The sequence below is a fragment of the Sapajus apella genome, unplaced genomic scaffold (assembly GCF_009761245.1).
Source record: "Sapajus apella isolate SASKATOON/1434 unplaced genomic scaffold, GSC_monkey_1.0 scaffold99, whole genome shotgun sequence".
NCBI classification, from domain to species: Eukaryota; Metazoa; Chordata; class Mammalia; order Primates; family Cebidae; genus Sapajus; species Sapajus apella.
In genome coordinates, this window is record NW_022437039.1 from 1434370 (window position 1) to 1457327 (window position 22958).

General features: G+C 52.4%; 1 protein-coding gene across 2 annotated transcripts in view; it reads right to left on the reverse strand.

Moving 5' to 3' along the window:
• Positions 1-22564, reverse strand: part of LOC116536277 (coronin-7) — a 63309-nt gene extending 40745 nt beyond the window's left edge. Inside the window, exons 1-6 of one of the 2 annotated variants that reach the window (XM_032257976.1) lie at positions 22365-22564; positions 18799-18895; positions 17858-17932; positions 13015-13085; positions 12319-12502; positions 7491-7567 (exon numbers count right to left, since the gene is read on the reverse strand). In XM_032257976.1, coding sequence (XP_032113867.1) covers positions 7491-7567; positions 12319-12502; positions 13015-13085; positions 17858-17932; positions 18799-18895; positions 22365-22424 — 564 coding nt within the window. In that variant the 5' untranslated portion in view covers positions 22425-22564. The remainder of the gene's footprint in view (positions 1-7490; positions 7568-12318; positions 12503-13014; positions 13086-17857; positions 17933-18798; positions 18896-22364) is intronic. The other variant, XM_032257977.1, reaches the window with a different exon arrangement.
• Positions 22565-22958: the final 394 nt, after the last annotated feature.

Here is a 22958-nt window from a genome sequence, read left to right on the forward strand (position 1 = left end):
CCCAGCTAATTTTTGTATTTTTAGTAGAGACGGGGTTTCACCATGTTGACCAGGATGGTCTCGATCTCTTGACCTCGTGATCCACCCGCCTCGGCCTCCCAAAGTGCTGGGATTACAGGCGTGAGCCACCGTGCCCGGCCTCTTTTCTTTTTTTGAGAGAGTCTCACTTTGTCACCCAGGCTGAAGTGCACTGGCGAGATCTTGGTTCACTGTAACCTCTGCCTCAGTGGTTCAAACAATTCTAAGTCTCCCGAGTAGCTGGGACTATAAGCTCGCACCACCACGTCTGGCTAATTTTTTTTTTTATTTTTAGTAGAGGTGGGGCTTTCACCATGTTGGCTGAGGTCTTGAACTCCTAACCTCATGCTCCACCTGCTTTGGCCTCCCAAACTGCTAGGATTACAGGTGTGAGCCACTCATTGTGCCAGGCTTTTTTTTTTTCTTTTTTGAGACAGAGTTTCTCTCTGTCACCCAGGCTGGAGTGCAGTGGTGCAGTCACAGCTCACTGCAACCTCCACCTCCCGGGTTCAAGAGATTCTCCTGCCTTAGCCTTCTGAGTAACTGGGATTACAGAAGCCCACCACCAAGCCTGGCTAATGTTTTGCATTTTTAGTAGAGTTGAGGTTTTGTCATGTTGGGTAGGCTGGTCTTGAATTCCTGATCTCAGGTGATCTGTCTGCCTTGGCCTCCCAAAGAAGTGCTGGGATTACAGGCATGAGCCACCACACTGGCCTTTTTTTTTCCTTTGAGACAGAGTCTCGCTCTGTTGCCCAAGCTAAAGTGCAGTGGTACATTCACAGCTCACTGCAAAAACAACCTCCTGGACTCAAGCAATCATCCCACCTCAGCTTCCCAAGTAGCTGAGACCACAGGCACATGCCACCAGGCCCTGCTAATGTTTTCATTTTTCTGTTATAGAGATGAGGTCTCACTATGTTGACCAGGCTGGTTTTGAACTCCTGGCCTCAAGCAATCCTTCTGCCTCAGCCTCCCAAAGTGTTAGCATTATATGTGTGAGCCACCACGCCTGGTTTAAATATACATTTTAAAAATATGGCCAGGTGCGGTGGCTCAAGCCTGTAATCCCAGAACTTTGGGAGGCCAAGGCGGGCAGATCACAAGGTCAAGAGATTGAGACCATCCTCGCCAACATGGTGAAACCCCGTCTCTACTAAAAATACAAAAATTAGCTGGACATGGTAGCATGCACCTGCAGTCCCAGCTACTAGGGAGGCTGAGGCAGGAGAATTGCTTGAACCCAGGAGGCAGAGGTTGCAGTGAGTCGAGATTGTGCCACTGCACTCCAGCCTGGCGCCTGGCAACAGAGTGAGACTCTGTCTCAAAAAAAAAAATACACACACACACACACACACGGCCAAAAAGCGTTAAGAAAAGATGTTCAATATATTTTTTAAAATAGCAACATGGGCCGAGTGCGGTGGCTCATACCTGTATCCCAGCACTCTGTGAGCCCGAGGCAGGCGGATCACCTGAGGTCAGGAGTTTAAGACCAGCCTGGCCAATGCGGTGAAATCCCATCTCTACTAAAAATACAAAAATTAGCCAGGCGTGGTGGCAGGCGCCTATAATTCCAGCTATTCAGGGGACTGAGGCAGGAGAATCGCTTGAGCCTGGGAGGCAGAGATTAAAGTGAACCAAGATTGAGCCACTGTACTCCAGCTTGGCAACAGACTGAAACTCCATCTCAAATAAATAAATAAATAAATAGTAAAAATAAAAATAAAAAAAATTAGCTGGGTGTGATGGCATGTGCTTGTAGTCCAAGCTACTCAGGAGTCTGAGGTGGGAAGACCACTTGAGCCTGGGAGCTTGAGGCTGCAGCAAACTAAAAAAAACAAAGAAGGTAAATTTTATAATTTGCATTTTTTTTTACCACAATTAAAAAAAATAGCTATTAGCCCACAAAAAGACATTGCTAAGTGAAAGAAGACAATCTGAAAAGGCTACACACTACATACTGTATCATTCTAACTGTATGACTTTCTGGAAAAGTCCAGTATATAGACAACGAAAAGATCAGCAGTTGGCAGTGATTTGGGAGGAGGGAGGAAGGGATGATAGATGGAACCCAGGGGATTTTTAGAGCAGTTAAACTATTCTGTATAGTGATTACATTACGTCATGCATTTGTTACAACCCATAAAATGTACAACATAGACTAAACCCTCATGCAAACTGTACACTTTAGTTAATAATAATGTCTCAGGCCGGGTATGGTCGCTCATGCCTATAATCCCAGCACTTCAGGAGGCCGAGGTGGTTGGATCACTTGAGGTCTGGAGTTCGAGACCAGCCTGGTCAACACGGTGAAACCCTACTTCTACTAAAATACAAAAATTAGCCGGGTGTTGTGGCGCACGCCATTAGTCCCAACTACATGGGAGGCTGAGGCACGAGACTCACTTGAACCGGGGAGGCGGAGATTGCAGTGAGCTGAGATGGTGCCACTGCACCCCAGCAATGCAAATAATAGTAATAATAATGTACCATGATTGGTTCATCAATTGTAACAATGCACCACACTCATACAAGATGTTTATCATAGACACTGGGGAAGAAAGTAAGGATACAGAAAATCCTTCTACTACTTGCTAACTTTTTCTGTGAACTTAAAGACTAGAAAATAGTCCATCAATTAAAATGACACAAAACAAAATGAAGGGAAAAACCAAGTGAATTCCTGCTGTGTGTACAGCCCCTCCCTGGGAGATGGGTAGCCTCCCCGCTACTACCAAGCTTGAGGCTAAGTCCTGGACTCAGGGGCCTGAAGGTTGTCATGGGAAACACAGGGAAGAACTTAGACCTGGTCGGCGAAGGACAAAGAGAGCTTGTGCTGGGAAGGGAAAGGCATTCGAAGAAAGTAGAATAGCATGAACAAAGAGGTGGAGAAAGGAGCTTGTTGTTATGTGGCGTTGGGGGAGGACAGGCCAGATAAGAAGGCAGATGGTGGGAAACAAGGATGCTATGGGCACACACATGGCTAGTAGAGGCAGGGGCCTGACTGGAGAGGGCCTCAAAAGCCAGGTCTCCCTGGTCTGCCTCTGCGGAGGCCCAGTTTTATGCCACTTCTGGCAAAGCCCTGCCAGCTGCAGTTTATCAAGCACCTGCTATATTCCAAGCAGGTAACAGGCATAGTCCAGGGACTGGCTGTTAACATCCCTCTACTCCGCAGCCTCGGGTTCAGAGGGCCGTTGAGAGACAGACAGATCAGACAGATGAAGACAGTGAGAGGAAGAGGGACAGAGAGGAGGAAGAGACAGAAGACAGAGACCAGAGAGGACAGCGAGGGATGAGACAGGACAGAGACGGACAGGAACAGAGGATAATGACTGAGCAGGCCAGAGAGCAACTAGAAATCAAGGACAGAGATGGGACAGCAAGAGACAGGCAGGACATGAGGGACAGCAAGAGACGGAGGCTTGCCAGGCACAGTGGTTCATGCCTGCAATCCCAGCACTTAGGGAGGCCAAGGTGGATGGATTATGAGGTCAGGAGTTCAAGACCAGCGTGACCAACACGGAGAAACCCCGTCTCTATTAAAAATACAAAATTAGCTGGACATGGTAGCACATGCCCATAATACCAGCTACTCAGGAGGCTAAGGCAGGAGAATCGCTTGAACCCAGGAGGTGGAGGCTGCAGTGAGAACGCACCATTGCATTCCAGCCTGGGCAAAAAGAGCAAAACTATCTCAAAAAAAAAAAAAAAAGAGACAGAGGGTCTCAGGAGATGAAGGGCAGAACATGATAACTGGCAGGCAGGGCTGCTCCTGCCCCACAGAGTTGCAGACTGGAGGCCTATGTCCAGACGCCAACACCACCACTGACCACTATGACGTGGGCAAGCCCCCAAGCCCCCATTTTTGTTTTTTTTTTTTTTTTTTTTTTTTGAGACAGAGTCTCACTCTGTCACACAGGCTGGAGTGCAGTGGCGCGATCTTGGCTCACCACAACCTCCGCCTCCCGGGTTCAAGCCATTGTCCTGTCTCAGCCTCTGGAGTAGCTAGGATTACAGGTGCCCGCCACCACGCCCAACTAATATTTTGTATTTTATTTTTAGTAGAGACTGGGTTTCACCGTGTAAACCAGGATGATGTCAATCTCCTGACCTCGTGATCTGCCTGCCTCAGCCTCCCAAAGTGCTGGGATTACAGGCGTGAGCCACCATGCTGGGCTTTTTTCTTTTTTTTTTTGAGATAGGGACTTACTCTGTTGCCCAGGCTAGAGTCCAGTGATCCAATCTGAGCTCACTGCAGCCTCGAACCCCTGGGCTTAAGCAATCCTCCTGCCTCAGCCTTCAAGTATCTGGGACCACAAACGCGTGCCACCATGCCTGGCTATATTTTTCTTTTTCTTTTTTTCTTTTTTATTTGCAGAGATGGGATTTCACCATGTTGTCCAGGCTGGTCTTGAACTCCTGGGCTGAAATGATCCTCCCATGTCGGCCTCCAAAAGTGCTGGGATTACAGGCATGAGCCTGGCCACCCGCCCAGCCCTGTGAATGGTGAGGATGAGGCAGCACCGCCCTTGGGCAGGGTTGGGGACTGGGGCTAAGGGTAGAACACACAACGCACACTCCATGTGGGCAGCTGGACCACCAGGTGCAGGATCTTTTTTTTTTTTTTTTTGAGTCGGAGTTTCGCTCTTGTTACCCAGGCTGGAGTGCAATGGCGCAATCTCGGCTCACCGCAACCTCCGCCTCCTTGGTTCAGGCAATTCTCCTGCCTCAGCCTCCTGAGCAGCTGGGATTACAGGCACGCGCCACCATGCCCAGCTAATTTTTTGTAGTTTTAGTAGAGACGGGGTTTCACCGCGTTGACCAGGATGGTCTCGATCTCTTGACCTCGTGATCCACCCGCCTCGGCCTCCCAAAGTGCTGGGATTACAGGCTTGAGCCACCGCGCCCGGCAGGTGCAGGATCTTAACACGGGGTCCAAACCAGGGTTCAGAGTGCACACTGAGGCCACTCTGGCGCAGCGGGGAGGAACTGGGCTGCAGAGACCACGTCCTCCCTGGCTTACCAGGCTCGACCAAGCAGGGAGCAGGAGCACAGCAGGCCGGGCTGGGTCATCTGTGAGGAGGGTGCGCCCCCTAGCGGCCACCTGCCCCTTCTCTCCCAGCCCTGGAGACACCTTTACCCAGTGGGAAGAACTGGGAGGGAGCAGGAGCCACCTTCAGTGGTCCTGGGAGGCAGACCTGCTCCATCCACACAGCGGTGGGACAGGAGTGGGAACCGGAAGCAGGGAGGTTTCCCTGCCAGAAGGGAGATGGAGTTGGGATGGGGGCACATTCTGGTGGGAAGCCCCATAACCAGGCCCGCATCCCCATCACCATCAGGCAGCCCATGGCATGAGCAGCTCCAGTGCATAAACCGAGAATCATGTGCCCAGCCACTGCAAAGAGGGGGTCAGGCTCCCTCCGGCTGTGGGGTGGGCCCATCCATCACGCCAGCCACAGCTCAGAACAAGCCCTTGCCCTCTGCAGACCCACAGGCATCACCAGCTGCCCTATAGTCAAAGGCTGCCCCCCACTCCCGGCTCCATACTGCCAGGGTTTCTGGTATAGAATGCCCCCACCAGGATGTACCCCTTTTACAGCAAAAGAAGGGGGCAGCAGACCCGAGGCTGAAGCACCTATTGGCCCTAGCCCGTGCTGACAGATGCAGCTTGGAGGCGATGCTGCATCCCCACAGGTGGAATTTCTAGGTCCAGGAACCAGGGGAAGTAGAGGGAGTCGTTCTACTAAACATCACTCCCACAACCCACTTGGGAAATGTGTGCTTCTCGTCTCTGCAACTTGAAGCTCTGGGTCTAGTGGGGGGAACTTGTCTAGTGGCGAAGCAGCATGAGCTCCTCTGTGCTATGACTCCTGACTCTTCCTGGCAAGATATCAGCAAGCAAGAAGAGTGGCCAAGCTGGTGACCCACAGAGCTGCTCACTGTCCTTCCCTGTACAATTGTGATGGTAAATGGGGCTTGGACTCCCAGGAGGGGGGCCTGGACCACCACACCAGTAACAGAAGGGTAGAGAGAGTTTGCCACCATCCCAAGGCAGCCATCCCTGAGTCCTGCTGAGACTGCCCAGGCCATCCCCTCTGCCTGGGACGCCTGTCCCCTCCTTCTCAGCCAGGGCTCATCCCTCAAGGACTGGCCTCAAGCTCACTCTGCCTGGGAAGCCATCCCCAGCAGGGTTAGGCTGGACCACACATAACAGATCTCCTCCAGCAGAGGCTACCCTGGAGGCCTTACTGATGCCCAAAGCTCAGGCCAGTGTCTGGGATCCTCCACTCAATGAATACCGCAAAAGAAAAATGGATCAAGACTGGGAGAGGCAGCTTCCACAAAAGGAGAGTACAGAAGAGAAAGCTGGACTAGGGTCTGTCCAAGTATGCAGAGCCCTGGGGTGGGACACTCAGGTCTGGTCTACCTCCCGCCCTGCCAGCTTCTGTCCGGCTCCATTCCCATGCCTCTCAGCCTGTCTTCACGTGTCTTCAGGCCCAGCACACCTCCAGAAGGGCCCTGATGGGTGCCCTTGTCCCCAGTGACCCCGACAAGTCTTCAGAGACCATTCATAGTGCCCAGGGCCACCTCCCTAGGGAAGTCCTCTGGCCCTGGTCTCGGGCCCCAGCCAGGTCCTGGCTTTCCTCCTCCCACCTCCCCTTAGGAGGCTCTTCTCATCCCCTCCTGGGGCAGCACTACACGGTCAGCAAATCGAACAAACTCGACCTTTTCACCTGCAGCCCTGACTCTACTCAGAGCCACGCTAGGCCCAGACTCCACTGACACCTCTAGGTGCCACCGGCAGCTCAACAAGGCTGCAGCCAGCCCGGAGCAGCTCTGCTAAGAACATTCATACCAGGTGCCCCTCTATCTAGCACCCCCTCCCTGCCACAGTGCGTCCCAGTCCCAGTGACGGGCCTCTCCTCCTGCCTCAGGACCGCCAAGCCTCTCACTCAACCCTTCTCCAACATTTGGCTTCCTCCTCCCAAAGGTGTCTCACCACCGGCCACATGTCCCTGGCCTGTCCAACCAGCTCAAAGCACCACGTCCCTCTTGCAGGGCCCGGGTAACAGGTCCTCTTGTCTGTAACTGTCTTTGATGGAAATTGCCTCCCTAGCTGGGACCAGGCCCAGCACCTGTGTGCAGACACCACTTAACTAGAGTCTCATGGAAAGGCTGGCGGTTCAGATAGAACAGACAGGTGGCCAGGGGAGGCTGGCTGAGAGTGGGGACGTTAAGGTGCAAACCAGGGACCAGGATGGGCTCTGACAGGGGCCCAGGTGGGGTGGGGGCTTCCAGATGCAGGTGAGTGAGGGTGTGAGGAGCAGCTGGGGAGCGGGGCACACAGATGCCCATCCTGACCTCAGTGCTCTGCTGTCCCCTCAACAGCAAGCCTGGAAGGCCCAGCCCAGGGGTCCCAGCCCAGGAGACCTGCACAGAGCCCCATAGAAGCTCCCCGCCCACCTGCTCACCTTGCAGGCCGTGCCCACGAGGGCTCCGTCCCGGCTCCAGATGGCGCTCTGCACCAGATCCCCATGGGCTGCCAGCTCTGCAAAGAAGCAGCAAAGGTCAGGCCCTGGGCAGTGAGGGCACCAGGGAAGTGGGTGGGGCGGGCCCTGCTGGGGGCAACTCCCACAGCAAAGGCAGCAGCTACGAGGGTCCCCATCAACCAAGGGGGCAGGGGCAGCAGCTCCTCCCACACAGGCTTCCCCTGCACCACGGGCTGCTTCCTTCACCCCACCTCTGTGCAGCTATACATCACTCAACTACCTTCTGAGGCTCCCTGCTCCCCAGCTGTCTCTCTCATCCCTCCCAGGCTCACTTCCAACACAGGCCACACTCCACAGGGTCATTCTCGCCCTAAACCTCTGCTCCTGCCATCTATACTCTCCCCCACTAGTGTGAGGTCTTAAAATATGTCTCTACATCCTCTGCAACTCCTCCTGTTCCAGGTTGAATTGTACTCCTCTAAAAAGATGGTGAAATCCTAACCCCCACTACTTTTTGGAGTCTCACTCTGTTACCCAGGCTGGAGTGTACTTGTGTGATCTCAGCTCACTGCAATCTCTGCCTCCCGGGGTTTCAGCAATTCTCCTCCTCAGCCTCCCAAGTAGCTGGGATTATAGGTGCCTGCCACCATGCCTGGCTAATTTTTGTATTTTTAGTAGAGACACATTTCACCATGTTGGCCAGGCTGGTCTCAAACTCCCAACCCCAAGTGATCTGCCCACCTCAGCCTCCCAAAGTGCTGGGATTACAGGCGTAAGCCACCGCTCCTGACCTAAGCCCCACTACTTAATGAAGGTGACCTTCTCTGACAATAGAATCTTTGCAGATGATCTAGTTAAGCTGAAGTCAGTAGAATGGACCTTAATTCAACATGGCTGGTGTCCTTATGAAAAGGGGAAATTTGGCCGGGCGCGGTGGCTCAAGCGGTCAAGAGATCGAGACCATGCTGGTCAACATGGTGAAACCCCGTCTCTACTAAAAATACAAAAAAAATTAGCTGGGCATGGTGGCACGTGCCTGTAATCCCAGCTACTCAGGAGGTTGAGGCAGGAGAATTGCCTGAACCAAGGAGGCGGAGGTTGTGGTGAGCCGAGATCGCGCCACTGCACTCCAGCCTGGGTAACAAGAGCAAAACTCCGTCTCAAAAAAAAAAAAAAGGGAAATTTGAACAAAGAGACAGATGTGTACAGAGGGAAGACAACATGAAGACTCAGTGAGAAGGCGGCCGTGAACAAGCCAAGGAACGCTGAGGCTACAGAGGCTGGGACAGGCATGAATAGACACTTCCTCCCAGCCTCCAGGGGAGCCAACCCTGCCAGCACCTTGACCTCAGACTTCTGGACTCCAGGACTATGAGACAATAAATTTTTTTTTTTGAGACACAGTCTCACTCTGTCACCCAGGCTGGAGTGCAGTGGCTCGATCTAGGCTCACTGCAAACTCCCCGTCTCAGGTTCAAGCCATTCTTCAGCCTCAGCCTCCGGAGTAGCTGCGATTAGAGGCGCCTGCCACCATGCCTGACTAATTTTTGTATTTTTAGTAGAGACGGCGTTTCGCCATGTTGGCCAGGCTGGTCTCAAACTCCTGATCTCAGGTGATCCGCCCACTTCAGCCTCCCAAAGTGCTGAGATAGTAGAGACAGAGTTTCACCATGTTGGCCAGGCTGGTCTCAATCTTTTGACCTCATGATCCACCTGCCTTGGCCTCCCAAAGTGCTGCGATTATAGGCATGAGCCACCGCACCCGGCCAACGGTTTGTTTTCAAAACCAAAAACAATTTCAAGCAGGGCGCCGTGGCTCACGCCTGTAATCCCAGCACTTTGGGAGGCCGAGGCAGGTGGATCACGAGGTCAAGAGATCGAGACCATCCTGGTCAACATGGTGAAACCCCGTCTCTACTAAAAATACAAAAATTCAGCTGGGCATGGTGGCGTGTGCCTGTAATCCTAGCTACTCAGGAGGCTGAGGCAGGAGAATTGCCTGAACCCAGGAGGCGGAGGTTGCGGTGAGCCAAGATCGTGCCATTGCACTCCAGCCTGGGTAACAAGAGCGAAACTCCGTCTCAAAAAAAAAAAAAAAAAAAAAAACAATTTCAAGAAATAACAGTGTGGGGGCTAGGCATGGTGGCTCATGCCTGTAATCCCAGCACTTTGGGAGGCCAAGGCAGGTGGACTGCTTGAGGCTGGGGATTTGAGATCAGCCTGGGTAACACAGTCAGATCTCATTTCTGGGGGGAAAAAACAAGAAGGCCGGGTGCAGTGGCTCACGCCTATAATCCCAGCACTTTGAGAGGCCAAGGTAGGTGGATTGCCTGAGCTCAGGAATTTGAGATCAGCCTAGCCAACATGGTGAAACCACGTTTCGACTAAAATACGCCCCCCGCAAAAAAATTAGCTTGGCATGGCAGCATGTGCATATAGTCCCAGTTACTCTGGAGGCTGAGGCATGAGAATCATTTGAATCTAGGAGGCAGAGGTTGCAGGGAGCTGAGATCATGCCACTGCACTCCAGCCTGGATGACAGAATGAGACGCTGTCTAATAATAATAATAATAATAATTTAAAAAATAATAGTCCAGGCACAGTGGCTGGGATTATAAAAGTGCGCCTGTAATCCCAGCACTTTGGGAAGCTGAGGTGGCTGGATCATGAGGTCAGGAGTTCGAGACTAGCCTGGCCAACATAGTGAAACCCCATCACTACTAAAAATACAAAAAATTAGTTCTGCGTGGTGGTGGGCGCCTGTAATCCCAGCTATTCAGGAGGCTGAGGAAGGAGAATTGCCTGAACCCAGGAGGCAGAGGCTGCAGTGAGCCAAGATTGTGCCGTTGCACTCCAGACTGGGCAAGAGTGCAAGACTCCACCCAAAAAAATAATAATAATAAAGGCTGGGTGCAGTGGCTCACACTTGTTATCCCAACACTTTGGGAGGCCAAGGCAGGTGGATCACAAGGTCAGGAGATCAAGACCATCCTGGCTAACACAGTGGAACCCGTCTCAAAAATAAATAATAGTAATAATAATAGCAGTGTGGGTCACGTCTGTAGTATCAGCACTTTGAGAGGCTGAGGCAGGAGTACTGTTTGAGCTCAGGAGTTCAAGGCCAGCTAGTGTAGGCAACATAGCAAGACTCCATGTCAAAAAAATCAAAATAAAAGTGTAAGAAAGTTGTTATTCATCTGTTCTCCTGTTCCCACTGGACAGAGTACCCTCTATTGCAGTCAGCTACTATTCTTTACTTCGCTCAGAATCCATATTAACTTAGTTCCATATTATCCTCCTTAGGTTTATTCTGTTAATTCAGGGATTAATATATTTCAATACATCATAAATATGTAATATTTGGAAAAAACCTGTGTTAACAAAAAAGACTGGTGAGCTTTTGATGGGGTTACATGTTGTATCTTTTTACGTTATTATGTAGAAATTTGTCATCTTAACATGTCAGCTAGTAGACATAACTGAGACAGTGAATGTAGTCTATTCCATGAATTTTTATGTAATTAATTTGTCAAAAATTTGTAGTTTTTAGTGTACATGTGTTTAACATCTTTTGTCAAGTTTTTCCTTAAGTATTTAATATTTTTTGTTATTTCAATTCTAATGGTTCATAACTAGAATATAGAAAATTGATTTTTGTGTTAAAAAACGTTATTATATTATTATTATTTTGAGATGGAATTTTGCTGTTGTTGCCCAGGCTGGAGTGCAATGGCGCGATCTGGGCTCATTGCAACCCCCGCTTCCCAGGTTCAAGTGATTCTCCTGCTTCAGTCTTCCAAGTAGTTGGGATTACAGGAAACTGCCACCACATCCGGCTAAATTTTTGCATATTTAGTAGAGATGGGGTTTCACCATGTGGGCCAGGCTGGTCTTGAACTCCTGATCTCAGGTGATCCACCCACCCTGGTCTTTCAAAGTGCTAGGATTACAGGTGTGAGTCACTGCACCCAGCCGAAAGTTATTTTTTGTTTGTTTGTTTTTGAGACACAGTCTCACTCTGTCACCCAGGCTGGAGTGCAGTGGAGCACTCTGAACTCAGTGCAACCTCCACATCCCAGGTTTAAGTGATTCTCCTATCTCAGCCTCCCAAGTAGCTGGGACTATAGGCGCACACCACCATGCCTGGCTAATTTTGTATTTTTAGCAGAGATGGGGTTTCATCATTGTTGGCCAGGCTGGTCTTGAACTCCTGACCTCAAGTGATCCGCCCACTTTGGCCTCCCAAAGTGCTGAGATCACAGGTGTGAGCCATTGCACCCGGCTATTATTATTTTTTGAGAGAGCATCTTGTTGTGTCACCCAGGCTAGAGGGCAGTGGTGTGATCATAGCTCACTGCAGCTTTCACCTCCTGGATTCAAGTAATCCTCCCACCTCAGCCTCCCGAGTAGCTGAGACTATAGGCACATGCCATCACGCCTGGCTAATTTTTTAATTTTTTATAGAGATTGGGTCTCACTACTTGCCCAGTCTGTCTCAAAATCTTGAGCTCATGATATCCTCCTATCCGGGCCTCCCAAAGTGCTAGCATTACAGGTGTGAACCACAGTGACTGTTGAATAAGTTATTTTTTTAAATGGGAAAAAAACAACAGCTACGAGGATGAAAGTGATAGCTATGGAGAGTGGAAAGAGATGGGGTATTTACTACAGCCCCAGAGAATCTGAAGACTCTTATACTATTTAAGTGCGAAACTTTGACACCTGCTTTTAAATTTATGTTACTAAACATGCCAACAAAGAAACAAAGTGCTGTCCAGAGCGGGGCTGCCCTGGGAAGGGTGGCCTGTACCTGTCAGTGGCTGCTGCTTGGCCGCGTCCCAGACCTTCACAATGGTTCCTGACGCGCTCACCAGAACACCGTCCGAGGTGGGGTGGAACTGCAGCACCTCTACTGGGAGCTCCTCGGGGCCCAGCACCACCCCAGGGGCGGAGGGCAGGGCCTGGCTGGGCCCTGGGAGTCGCCAAAGTTTTACCTGCAGGAAAGACCGAGTCCGTGAGCCCAGGGCTGGGGGCCTCGCTGCCTCGAGTCGGCTGCCATAACCCCAGCAAGGTCCCGTGTTGGAACCAGGCTACTCCAGGAGACCACACCCTTGGCCTGTCGGTGAGGGGAGTGCCCAAGTGCCTCAGCTTGCTTGGGCCAGGGGCTGCATACCCCACAACCCAGAAAGGAGGGAGGGAATCTCAGCACCTAAGGTAAGGTCTGAGGCTGCAGGAAGACGAGAGAGTTCGGGCAGGGGCGCTGCTGCCTCCTGCAGCCTCCCTGCCTGCTGTGCTCAGGCTCTAGGTCAGGTCAGAGGTAGGGCTCCAGGCAAGCCCTTTGGAGCCAGTGTGGGGTCAGCAACTCAGAGCAGCCTGGGAGCCCGGTGGGAGTGGGGAGGGGTGAGACTGGGAAGGAGCCGAGTTCTGTGGGGGTGGGGGTGGGACTCAGAAGACCCTGGACCACAGGCTGGGACCTGGAGTAGCTCTTCCAACTGGTTCCACTCACCGTCCTGTCGGCAGAGCCCGTGGCCAGGAGGAAGTCGTCAAAGGGCGAGAAGTCCAAGTCGGTGACCAGGTCTGTGGGAGAGGAATGGCTGAACCCACCAGAACGTCCTGCTTCCAACCCAGTGTGATTCTCCCCAAGGCCAGGAAGCAAAGCCCTGGGTTTCTGAGGTGACACCTTGTGCCCACACAGAAGTGGACTGCCAGTCTACAAGGACCCTCCGTACACCATGGTGGCAAACGCCAGAGGCCCCTCCTGTGATACATGTTCCTAAGGCTCTGCTGACCCAGGGTGGCCAAGTGCTCTGGCATCAGGAGGTTGGCAGGAAACGGGCAGGAAGCCCTTGGGTCATGAGGCACCTGCAGAAATGCCTGACCCCTCCTAGGGGAGCATAGCCTGCTGTTCCTTCAGTCGTGGAAGGTCCCCAGGAGTCACCTAATAAATTGCTTCTTGGTTAAGCAAGCTGGAATTGACTTTAGTACTTTGCAACCAAAGAACCGGAGTGTGATGGCTCACGCCTGGAATCCCAACACTTTGGGAAGCAAGGCAGGCGGATCACTTGGGCTCAAAAGTTCAAGACCAGCTTGAGCATCATGGTGAAACCCCAACTCTTAAAAAAATAGAAAAATTAGCTGGGTGTGGCGGTGGGTACCTGCTACTTAGGAGGCTAAAGCAGGAGAACTGCTTGAACTCAGGAGGTGGAAGTTGCAGTGAGGGGAGATCACACCACCGCACTCCAGCCTGGGTGACAGAGCCAGACCTTGTCTCAAAAAATAAATAGGTAGGCATGGTGGCTCAAGCCTGTAATCCCAGCACTTTGGGAGGCCGAGGCGGGTGGATCACGAGGTCAAGAGATCGAGACCATCCTGGTCAACATGGTGAAACCCCGTCTCTACTAAAAATACAAAACATTAGCTGGGCATGGTGGTGCGTGCCTGTAATCCCAGCTACTCAGGAGGTTGAGGCAGGAGAATTGCCTGAACCCAGGAGGCGGAGGTTGCGGTGAGCTGAGATCGCGCCATTGCACTCCAGCCTGGGTAACAAGAGTGAAACTCTGTCTTAAAAAAAAAATAAATAAAACAAATAAATAAATAAATAAACGGCCGGGCACGGTGGCTAATGCCTGTAATCCCAGTACTTTAGGGGGCTGAGACAGGCTGATCATCAGGTCAGGGGACCAGACCGGCCAACACGTTGAAACCTCGCCTCTAGTAAAAAGATACAAAAATTAGCTGAGGCATCGTGGCTTGTGCCTGTAATCCCAGCTACTTGGGAGGCTGAGGTAGGAGAACTGCTTGAACTGGGACCCAGGAGGCAGAGGTTGCAATGAGCCGAGATCGCACCACTGCACTCCAGCCTGGGCTACAGAGTGAGACTCCATCTCAGAAAAATAATAATAATAATAATAATTAATAAATAATAAATAAATAAGAACTTGAATGGCTCAGCTCCAGAGGTGGGAGGGGTAGGTGGGGTGCAACAGTGAGCCAGATCCCAGAGGAAAATGCAGTGGGTGGTTGGGGAGGTAGAGACTAGGCACGAAGGATGGCAAGGGTTGAGGGTGTGAACAGGATGGGAGGCGTCACCAGAGCTGGGAGCACAGTGACCAACTCCTGCTAGCTGCCTTCCTCCCAGCCACAGCACACAGGAAAAAAACAGGACAGACACGGACAGGCACACCTTGGGACAGTCTTGGCCTGCCTACTGGCTGGCAGGACCACAACAGTCCTGGGCCTAAAGCTACAGAACCCCTGCTGCCCTCACTCTGGGGTGTCCTTGCTCGACCCAGCAGGGCAAAGTAGGTCCCTAGGCAGGTGTAGCAGCTGGTACAGGTGGGCTGGCATCTCAGGCAGGAATGAGATATGATGATATAATCAGGTAATCTGAGTGCCCAGTGTGTGCTGGCACCACAGGTGCCCAGGGCTTGACAAGCATAGACCTCACCAAATCCTCACAAGGATGCAGCTAGGTGGCATCCCCCACCGGAGGATGAGGACACCAAAACCCAGAGAGGGTAACTGCCCCAATCACACAGCTAAGAGACAAGTCTGGCTTCAGAACCTGTGCTGTTCAGCCTGACATGATGCTACCTTTCCTCACTGGAGCAGGCCCCTAGCTGCCACCCCACAGTCTGGGCACCAGCAACGTGTCCAGAAGTTGCTCATCCTCTGTCCCCGTGGCCACTGGGCTGAAGGGCAAGAGTGGCCCTGAGCTGAGAGGCTGAAGGGGCCCCTGAAGGCAGGGCAGCAGCCAGAGCCTTGCCTGCCCATTTCTCCCCACACTGGCACCTATGAGGCAGGAAGGCACCTGGTACCTCTAGGGCAGGTTCCGAGGAGCCTGGAGCTCAGTTTTCCATGAGAAGCTTCCTGGCAGGGCTGCTCTTGCAGGCGAGGTTCTGATCAGTTGCAGGCACAATATGGCTACGGACTTGCCCACAGGACACTAGTCCAGTTTCTATCTGGAAAGCCCTAGTAGCAGAGGGCTTGCCACCTTGCAAATATCATCAACTTGGGATGGCTCCCTCATGGGTAAAAAGCATCAAAAAAATCAAACATGGGCCGGGCACGGTGGCTCACGCCTGTAATCCAAGCACTTTGGAGGCCAAGGCGAGCAGATCACCTGAGGCCGGGAGTTCAAGACCAGCCTGACCAACATGGTGAAACCCTGTCTTTGGGGGGAAAAAAAAAAAAAAAAAAATCAAACATGAAGCCGGGCACATTGGCTCATGCCTGTAATCCCAGCACTTTGGGAAGCCAAGGCAGGAGAATCACTTGAGGCTAGGAATTCAAGACCAGCCTGGGCAACACAGCAAGACCTCATCTCCACAAAAAGTAAAAAAATCAGCCAGGCATGGTGGTGTGTGCCTACAGTCCTAGCTACTAGGGAGGCTGAAATCAAACCCAAATACAAACTCCTACAGACCTGGGTTCTGATTCTGGCCCTGTCAGAACAATCGGTAAGTTCCTCACCTTGCAGGAGTCTCAGTTTTCTTAACTATAAAATGAGTTATTGTTTTAAAATCTATTTCAAAGAGATTTGAGATTAGATGAGAACACAGACTTGTTATACAAGCTGCAACACAGATGGATCTCTAAAACATACTACGTGAAAGATGCCAGATTCAAAAGACCGTGTATTGTGTGATTCCGTTTACACGAGATGCGCAGGAAAGGCCACTCGATAGAGCAGAGGTCAGTAAATATCTCCTGCAAAGGGCAAGGTAGTAAATATTCTAGGATTTCAGGGCTCAACGGTCTCAGTCACAACTCAACTCTGCAGTTGTTGCAAGAAAGCAGCCACAGACTATACATCAATGAATGGGTGTGGCAGTGTTCCAATAAAATTATTTACAAAAACAGGCAGCCAGCTGGATCTGACAGTGACAGTGGTTTGCAGACCTCTGCTACAGAGGCAGGAAGCAGATCAGATGTTGCCTGAGGCTGCGGTAACTGAGGTGGAAACAGATTAACTGCAAAGGGGCACGTGGGATCTTTTGGAAATGATGGAAATGTTCTAAAACTGGATGGCAGTGCGCATGACTTGGTAACTTTAGTAAGAATTATCAGGCTCTTTACTTAAAACAGGTAATCCAACCAGCCTCAACACTTTGGGAGGCCAAGGTGGGAGGACAGCTTGAGGCCAGGAGTTCAATAACAGCCGGGGCAATATAGCAAGACCCTATTTTACAAAAAATTTTTAAAAATTAGCCGAAGGGGTAACAGAGCAAGACCTCGTCTCTATATACTTTTTTAAAGTCTTTTTTAAAAAGTTTAGGCCGGGCGCGGTGGCTCAAGCCTGTAATCCCAGCACTGTGGGAGGCCGAGGCGGGTGGATCACGAGGTCAAGAGATCGAGACCATCCTGGTCAACATGGTGAAACCCCGTCTCTACTAAAAATACGAAAAATTAGCTGGGCATGGTGGCGCGTGCCTGTAATCCCAGCGACTCAGGAGGCTGGGGCAGGAGAGTTGCCTGAACCTGGGAGGCGGAGGTTGCGGTGAGCCGAGATCACGCCATTGCACTCCAGCCTGGGTAACAAGAGCGAAACTCCGTCTCAAAAAAAAAAAAAAAAAAAAAAAAGTTCAGATGAGAAAACTGAACTGAAGTACTTAGTACAGAGAACATTCTCCATAAATCTTTACTGTTGTTAATAACTACCATCATTATCATCATCAGAACCCCTCCGCGGCCCTGCACACCCAGCCTGAGGACCAGGCATCAGCCGCCCTTCCTCACCCGAAGGCCTCCCAACAAGCAGACGGGAATGCAGGCCAGAAAGACTGGGCCCGTGGCCACCGTGGCTGGACAGGGAGAGGCGACGCCAGCTGGGCCGCTCTGCCTCCATCTGAGGAGAGCAAACTGTTCCCTCAAGGCAGGCAGGCTGCCAGGCAGGCTGCTGGGTGCCCCCAGAAGCAGCTGCAGCAGACAAAAGGTCTCTTTGTGAGGGCCCATCTCGACCCCTGAAGCCCAGCACAGTCGCCTCCTGGGCAGCTGTGCTGGGGAGGATGCCTCGTGGACTGGGGGCTCCAGGAGATGCAGGGCTCAGAGCCATCCAGCAAGGAGTCCTTGGCAGGGACAGGGAGCCAGCATCAGCCTGGAGCCTAGGAGTGGCCACTGCACACTCCGCTCCGCCCAGTTCACAACTGGAGCACACAGCTTCCCTCCTCTCTGCCCAGGCCAGAATTCTACACCAGGATGATGCCTTCTGAGCCCCACCGTCTCTCAGAGAATGCACAGGAGGGACCTGGCAAGCCATGGGGTGGTGGGACCAGGTGAGGATGAATTTCTGGCCCTGGGGAGGGAGGTACAAGTACCAGGCTTCACCCACTAGACAGGCACCCACTCACCTGAATGGCAGCCCAGGCGGGCCACGCATCGCTTGTCCTCTCCTTGGCCTTGCAGAGGCACAATGCCCAGTATACCTGTTGAACAAACACAGGGGCTCTGACTTCAGGCCCCAGAGGACCACCAACCTCCCTGCCCAGGCCTCCCAGAAGAGACGAGACCCAGCAGCTCAGCCTCGGACCTTCCCAGAGCCTCCACCAATCACAAGATCACATCCTCTGCACACAGTGATGCCCCACAGGTGGGTTCTGGACCCATGCATGAACCATCCATGCTTCGGATGGATACAGAAGACCTTAGGCAAGAGGTCCTCTCTTTTTCACACGAGTCATACAAAAGCGGTTTGGGGCTTTTGTATGGGGTTTATGGCTACCATTTGCCACTTTTCCCATCTTTACCTGAGAAAGAAGGCAACACCCAAGGTGGCAGAGTTGAGAGATCCAGAGAGGTCAGGGCCGACAGTACATGTGACCCTTTGGGTACCAATCTGCCTGAAACCCCTGACCTCTTAGTTAGGCTGAAACGTTATCCATTCTTTTGCTTAAGCCAGCTTGAGGTCTGAGTTACCAGTGGCAATCAAGACAGTGCCAACCAACAAGTGGGCTTTTCAAAGCCTTGTGTTCCTAGCCATCCAGGGCCCACAGATAAGGAGCAAGGAGCACAGGGGACAGCTGGAAATACAAGTATCAGTCCCCTCCCAGCCCTCCTGGCCATGTTCTTACATGTGGTTTCTACACACACATACTCTAATCAAAAGCAGATTACTGCATGTTTACCAGTTTGTGGGGGTCTAAGGCCTGACATGGGGTTCACCTCTGAGCCCCCAAAGGCTGTTCTGTTCCAAGTCTCCAACCACACTAAGCCTGCCCCTGCTCCCCACCCCATCTATGGTGACGATGACCAAATAGGTGAGCAAATTTCCACACTCATGGCCACCCCCCACCTGGACAGTTGGAGTTGAATGCAATCAAGCTGCAGCTTGATTTAATGTGGTTCCTGCATGAAGGGGTGGTTCCTGCTCGAATGTCGTTGATCCAGGCCTGAAAATTAAGAGTAAAGAAGTAAGTGGTGAGATCTAGGGCTCTACCTCCTCACATGCCTAAAGCAAGAGGTGGGGTATAATCCAGGGAACTCTAGCTCAAAGCTGCACCAATTGAGATGCATTCCTTTATTTACTTGTTTTCTTTTTGAGACAGAGTCTCGCTCTGTCACCCAGGCTGGAGTGTTGTGGTGCAATCTCAGATCACTGCAACCTCTGCCTCCTCAGCCACCACACTCATCCGTGATATATTCCTTCAGATCAAACTCTGTCCCCACTCACGAAGTCCCTTAGAAAAAGCAAAATGTACACTGGACGCAGTGGCTAACACCTGTAATCCCAGCACTTTGAGAGGCCAAGGTGGGCGGATCACGAGGTCAGGAGTTCAAGACCAGCCTGACCAATATGGTGAAACCCTGTCTCTACTAAAAATAGGAAAGTTAGCCGGGCGCGGTGGCTCAAGCCTGTAATCACAGCACTTTGGGAGGCCGAGGCGGGTGGATCACGAAGTCAAAAGATCGAGACCATCCTGGTCAACATGGTGAAACCCCGTCTCTACTAAAAATACAAAACATTAGCTGGGCATGGTGGCGCGTGCCTGTAATCCCAGCTACTCAGGAGGTTGAGGCAGGAGAACTGCCTGAACCCAGGAGGCGGAGGCTGCGGTGAGCCGAGATCGCGCCATTGCACTCCAGCCTGGGTAACAAGAGTGAAACTCCGTCTCAAAAAAAAAAAAAAAATTAAAAAAAAATAAAAGTTAGCCAGGCGTGGTGGTGCAAACTTGTAATCCTAGCTACTCAGAAGGCTGAGGCAGGAGAATGGCTTGAACCCAGGAGGCAGAGATTGCAGTGAGCCAAGATCATGCTACTGTACTCCGGCCTGGGCAACAGAACAAGACTCCATCACAAAAAAAAGAAAAAAAGAAGGAAAGAAAACACAAAATGTGGGCCAGGCACAGTGGCTCACACATGTTATCCCAGCACTTTGGGAGGCCAAGGCGGACACATCACCCTGAGGTCAGGAGTTTGAGACCAGCCGGGCCATCATAGCAAAACCCCATCTCTACTAAAACACAAAAATTAGCCGGGCATGGTGGCGGGCACCCATAATCCCAGCTACTGGGGAGGTTGAGGCAGGAAAATCATTTGAACCAGGGAGGCGGAAGTTGCAGTGAGCCGAGATGACGCAACTGCACTCCAGCCTGGGCAACTGAGTGAGACTCAGTCTCAAAAACAAACAAACAAAAAAAAGGAAAATGCAAAATGTGGCCAGGCCTCCTCCAAATACCAGGAGAAAAACACCCAAGCTCAGAGAGGGGAACAGTCAGGGCCTGGCCTCATCAGGATACACCTCTCCACAAAGTCTCCTAAGTGAGTAAAAGGCACACACCCCCACTCAAGGGGAGGCAAAGGAGCACTTTTCTGAAACTAAGATCTGCAAGGTACACATCTTTTCTCTGTTGTCATCAAAGCACCACTCAGCATTCCTTCCTGCCCTCAATGACAGAACACCCATGTTTCCCAATCCACCCACCCGTAGCACCCCCGGAAACCACCTCCACCACCTGAAGTTTCTAGATCAATGTTCACTTGCTATGGTTAGAGCGTCAGTTCCACCCTATTATTTCTCCCTCCTGATTCGTGTTTACTGTATAAACACAGTGACTGGAAATATATCTGAAAAGAACAGATCACCTGTTCTCCCACTTCCCCAACATAAACTGTTTTAAGTTCTTCCTACAGTCTGTGGTTCCATATCTATCTGTTTATGTTGCTGGACTGAGGCCCACCAGGAGCAGGAACCAGGGCCCCTCAAGTATTCTCCAGACTCCTCCAAGCAGTACTTAACCACACTCAGAGTCACTGACTGTCTTGATGCAAACATAGGTACTTCCTCTTAACTTTTTTTTCTTTTTTTGATACAGAATCTCACTCTGTTGCTGAGAATGGTGTGTGTACTGGCAGGATCTCGCTCACTTTGACCTCTTCTTCCTGGGCTCAAGTGATCCTCCAATCTCAGCCTCGGAAGCAGCTGGTACCACAGGAGTGAGCCACCATGCCTAATTTTTTTTTTTTTTTAACTTGTTGTACAGAGGGGTTTTGCCATGTTGCCCAGGCTGGTCTTGAACTCCTGAGCTTAAAGCAATCCACCCACCCCAGCCTCTCAAGTACTGGGATTATCGTAAACCACGGTATCCAGCCCCTCCCCCTAACTTTTCAATGGCTCTCCACTGTATTCAAAGTAAAACCCAACTTCTTCCAGTGGCCCTGGGATTCTGCAGGACCACTCTAGACTAATTTGTCCATGCTGTTCCAGCCACTCTGCTCCATCCACTGTGACTCACTTTCCATTCCTCCACAGGCTCTTTCTCAATTCTCACCCTTCTGGCCTCAGCTGAAATGCCACCTACTCCAGGCAGCCTTTCCTGACCACCCTACTGAGATCAGCCCCCTCCATTCTCCATCCCAGCCCCTCGGGAGTGTTCTTCAATGTCCTTATGAAAAGCTGCAATGCTCTTCTTGCTGTCTCTCTCATGAGGCTACAAGCGCCACAGGGGAAGGAAAATGCCATTGTGTTCACCGCGATGTCTCCAGCAGCTCAGTAAAGCATAAAGTAGGAGCAGAGGCAATATTAACCAGATGACAAAAACGGAGCCTCTACCCAGACTGCCCTGACTTGCTCTGGTTCCCTAATGGGGTCACTTGAGGTCAATTCCCAGGCCTTCCAAATAACACCGAAAGCAGCAGGGCAGAGCAGAGCGGACATAGTCTCTAAAGCACACCCCTCATCAGTCCTCCTGCCCTTCCGGGGGTCCAAAGTGTCTCCCGGCAACTGGCTCAGCAATTCTGTGGGGTTCCACCTGCTCAGGCTTCCCGAGGCCTTACTCAGCCGCGGCAGCATCACCGAGATAAGGGAAGAGGTTGCGCCAGCAGCGAGAGGAGGAAGCGCAGGCGGAAACCCAAGGGAGGGGCGCGTGCTGCCGATGCGCTCCCCCAGCCGCTGACACACTCGGGCTCGCCGGGGCCAGAGGAGAGAGGGGCGTTTCCTCACAGTGCAGCCCGGGGCAGAGACGACCCGGGGTGGCAGGGAGGAGGAGACAGGCGCCGGCAGCGCCCCGAGCCGCGGCTCCCGGCGAGGCCGACCGGAAGCTGGGAAGGCAGGCGGCCTTGCAGATCTGGGCGCCGACCAGCAAGGCTGCGCCGCCTCGGGGATCCCAAGAAGTGGGCGAGGCGGGGAGACCGCCGGGGTCACCGAGCGCTAGAGCGAGTCACCGGAGCGCCGGACTCTGCCCTCTGGCGGCAACGAAACAGCCCAGACGCCGGGTCCCGGGCCTGAAGGAGGTTCCCCGGGGTTGGAGGGCCCAGGGGTTCCAGGAGGCCCTGGCGGGTCCCAGTGTGGAGTCCCGGCAGGGGGAGGGGCAGCCAGTCAGGGCCCTAGGCGACAGCGCGCTATCCGCGGGCTGGACTTACTTCACGGCGGGGCAGCCGAGCCTCCGTGTGCCGGAACTTGGACACCTTGAAGCGGTTCATGGCTACGGCGACGGCAGCGGACGAGGCTTCGAGGACCCGGGGCGTCGACTCTCAGGTGCACGCCGAAAAACTGCGACTCCCGCTGCCTCGGCCCCACCCGGCGCCCGGCGCCGCGGCCACGCCTCCGGCACGCCCTCTGCCAATCGCAGCCGCCTCCGGCCCGCCAGGCCACGCCCCGACCCCACTCTCCTTTCTCGCGCTCACCGCCGGCCCCGCCTCCCGACCAATCGCGGCTCGGCAGCCCCGCAAGGCAAAGCTCTGATGTTGAGGGGACGGACAGGCGCGGGTGGGAGGTCACGTGGGGCGCAGCTGTCCGCCCACTGCCCCTGCGGTGCTTTCTCGCGTGGGATCTAGGCTGCAGCAACAGCGATTTTGTGTGCAGGATTTGCTGTGGAGTCTTTGCGGTATGCCTAGCACGCCTTTCAGCCCTATTTACCTCTTCCCACAGAAAGGGGAGAAATTAACAAGCTCCATTTGAGAGACAGGAAACGCCCGGCTCAAAAAGAGTGTAAGCCGTTAGTCCCCAGGTCACAC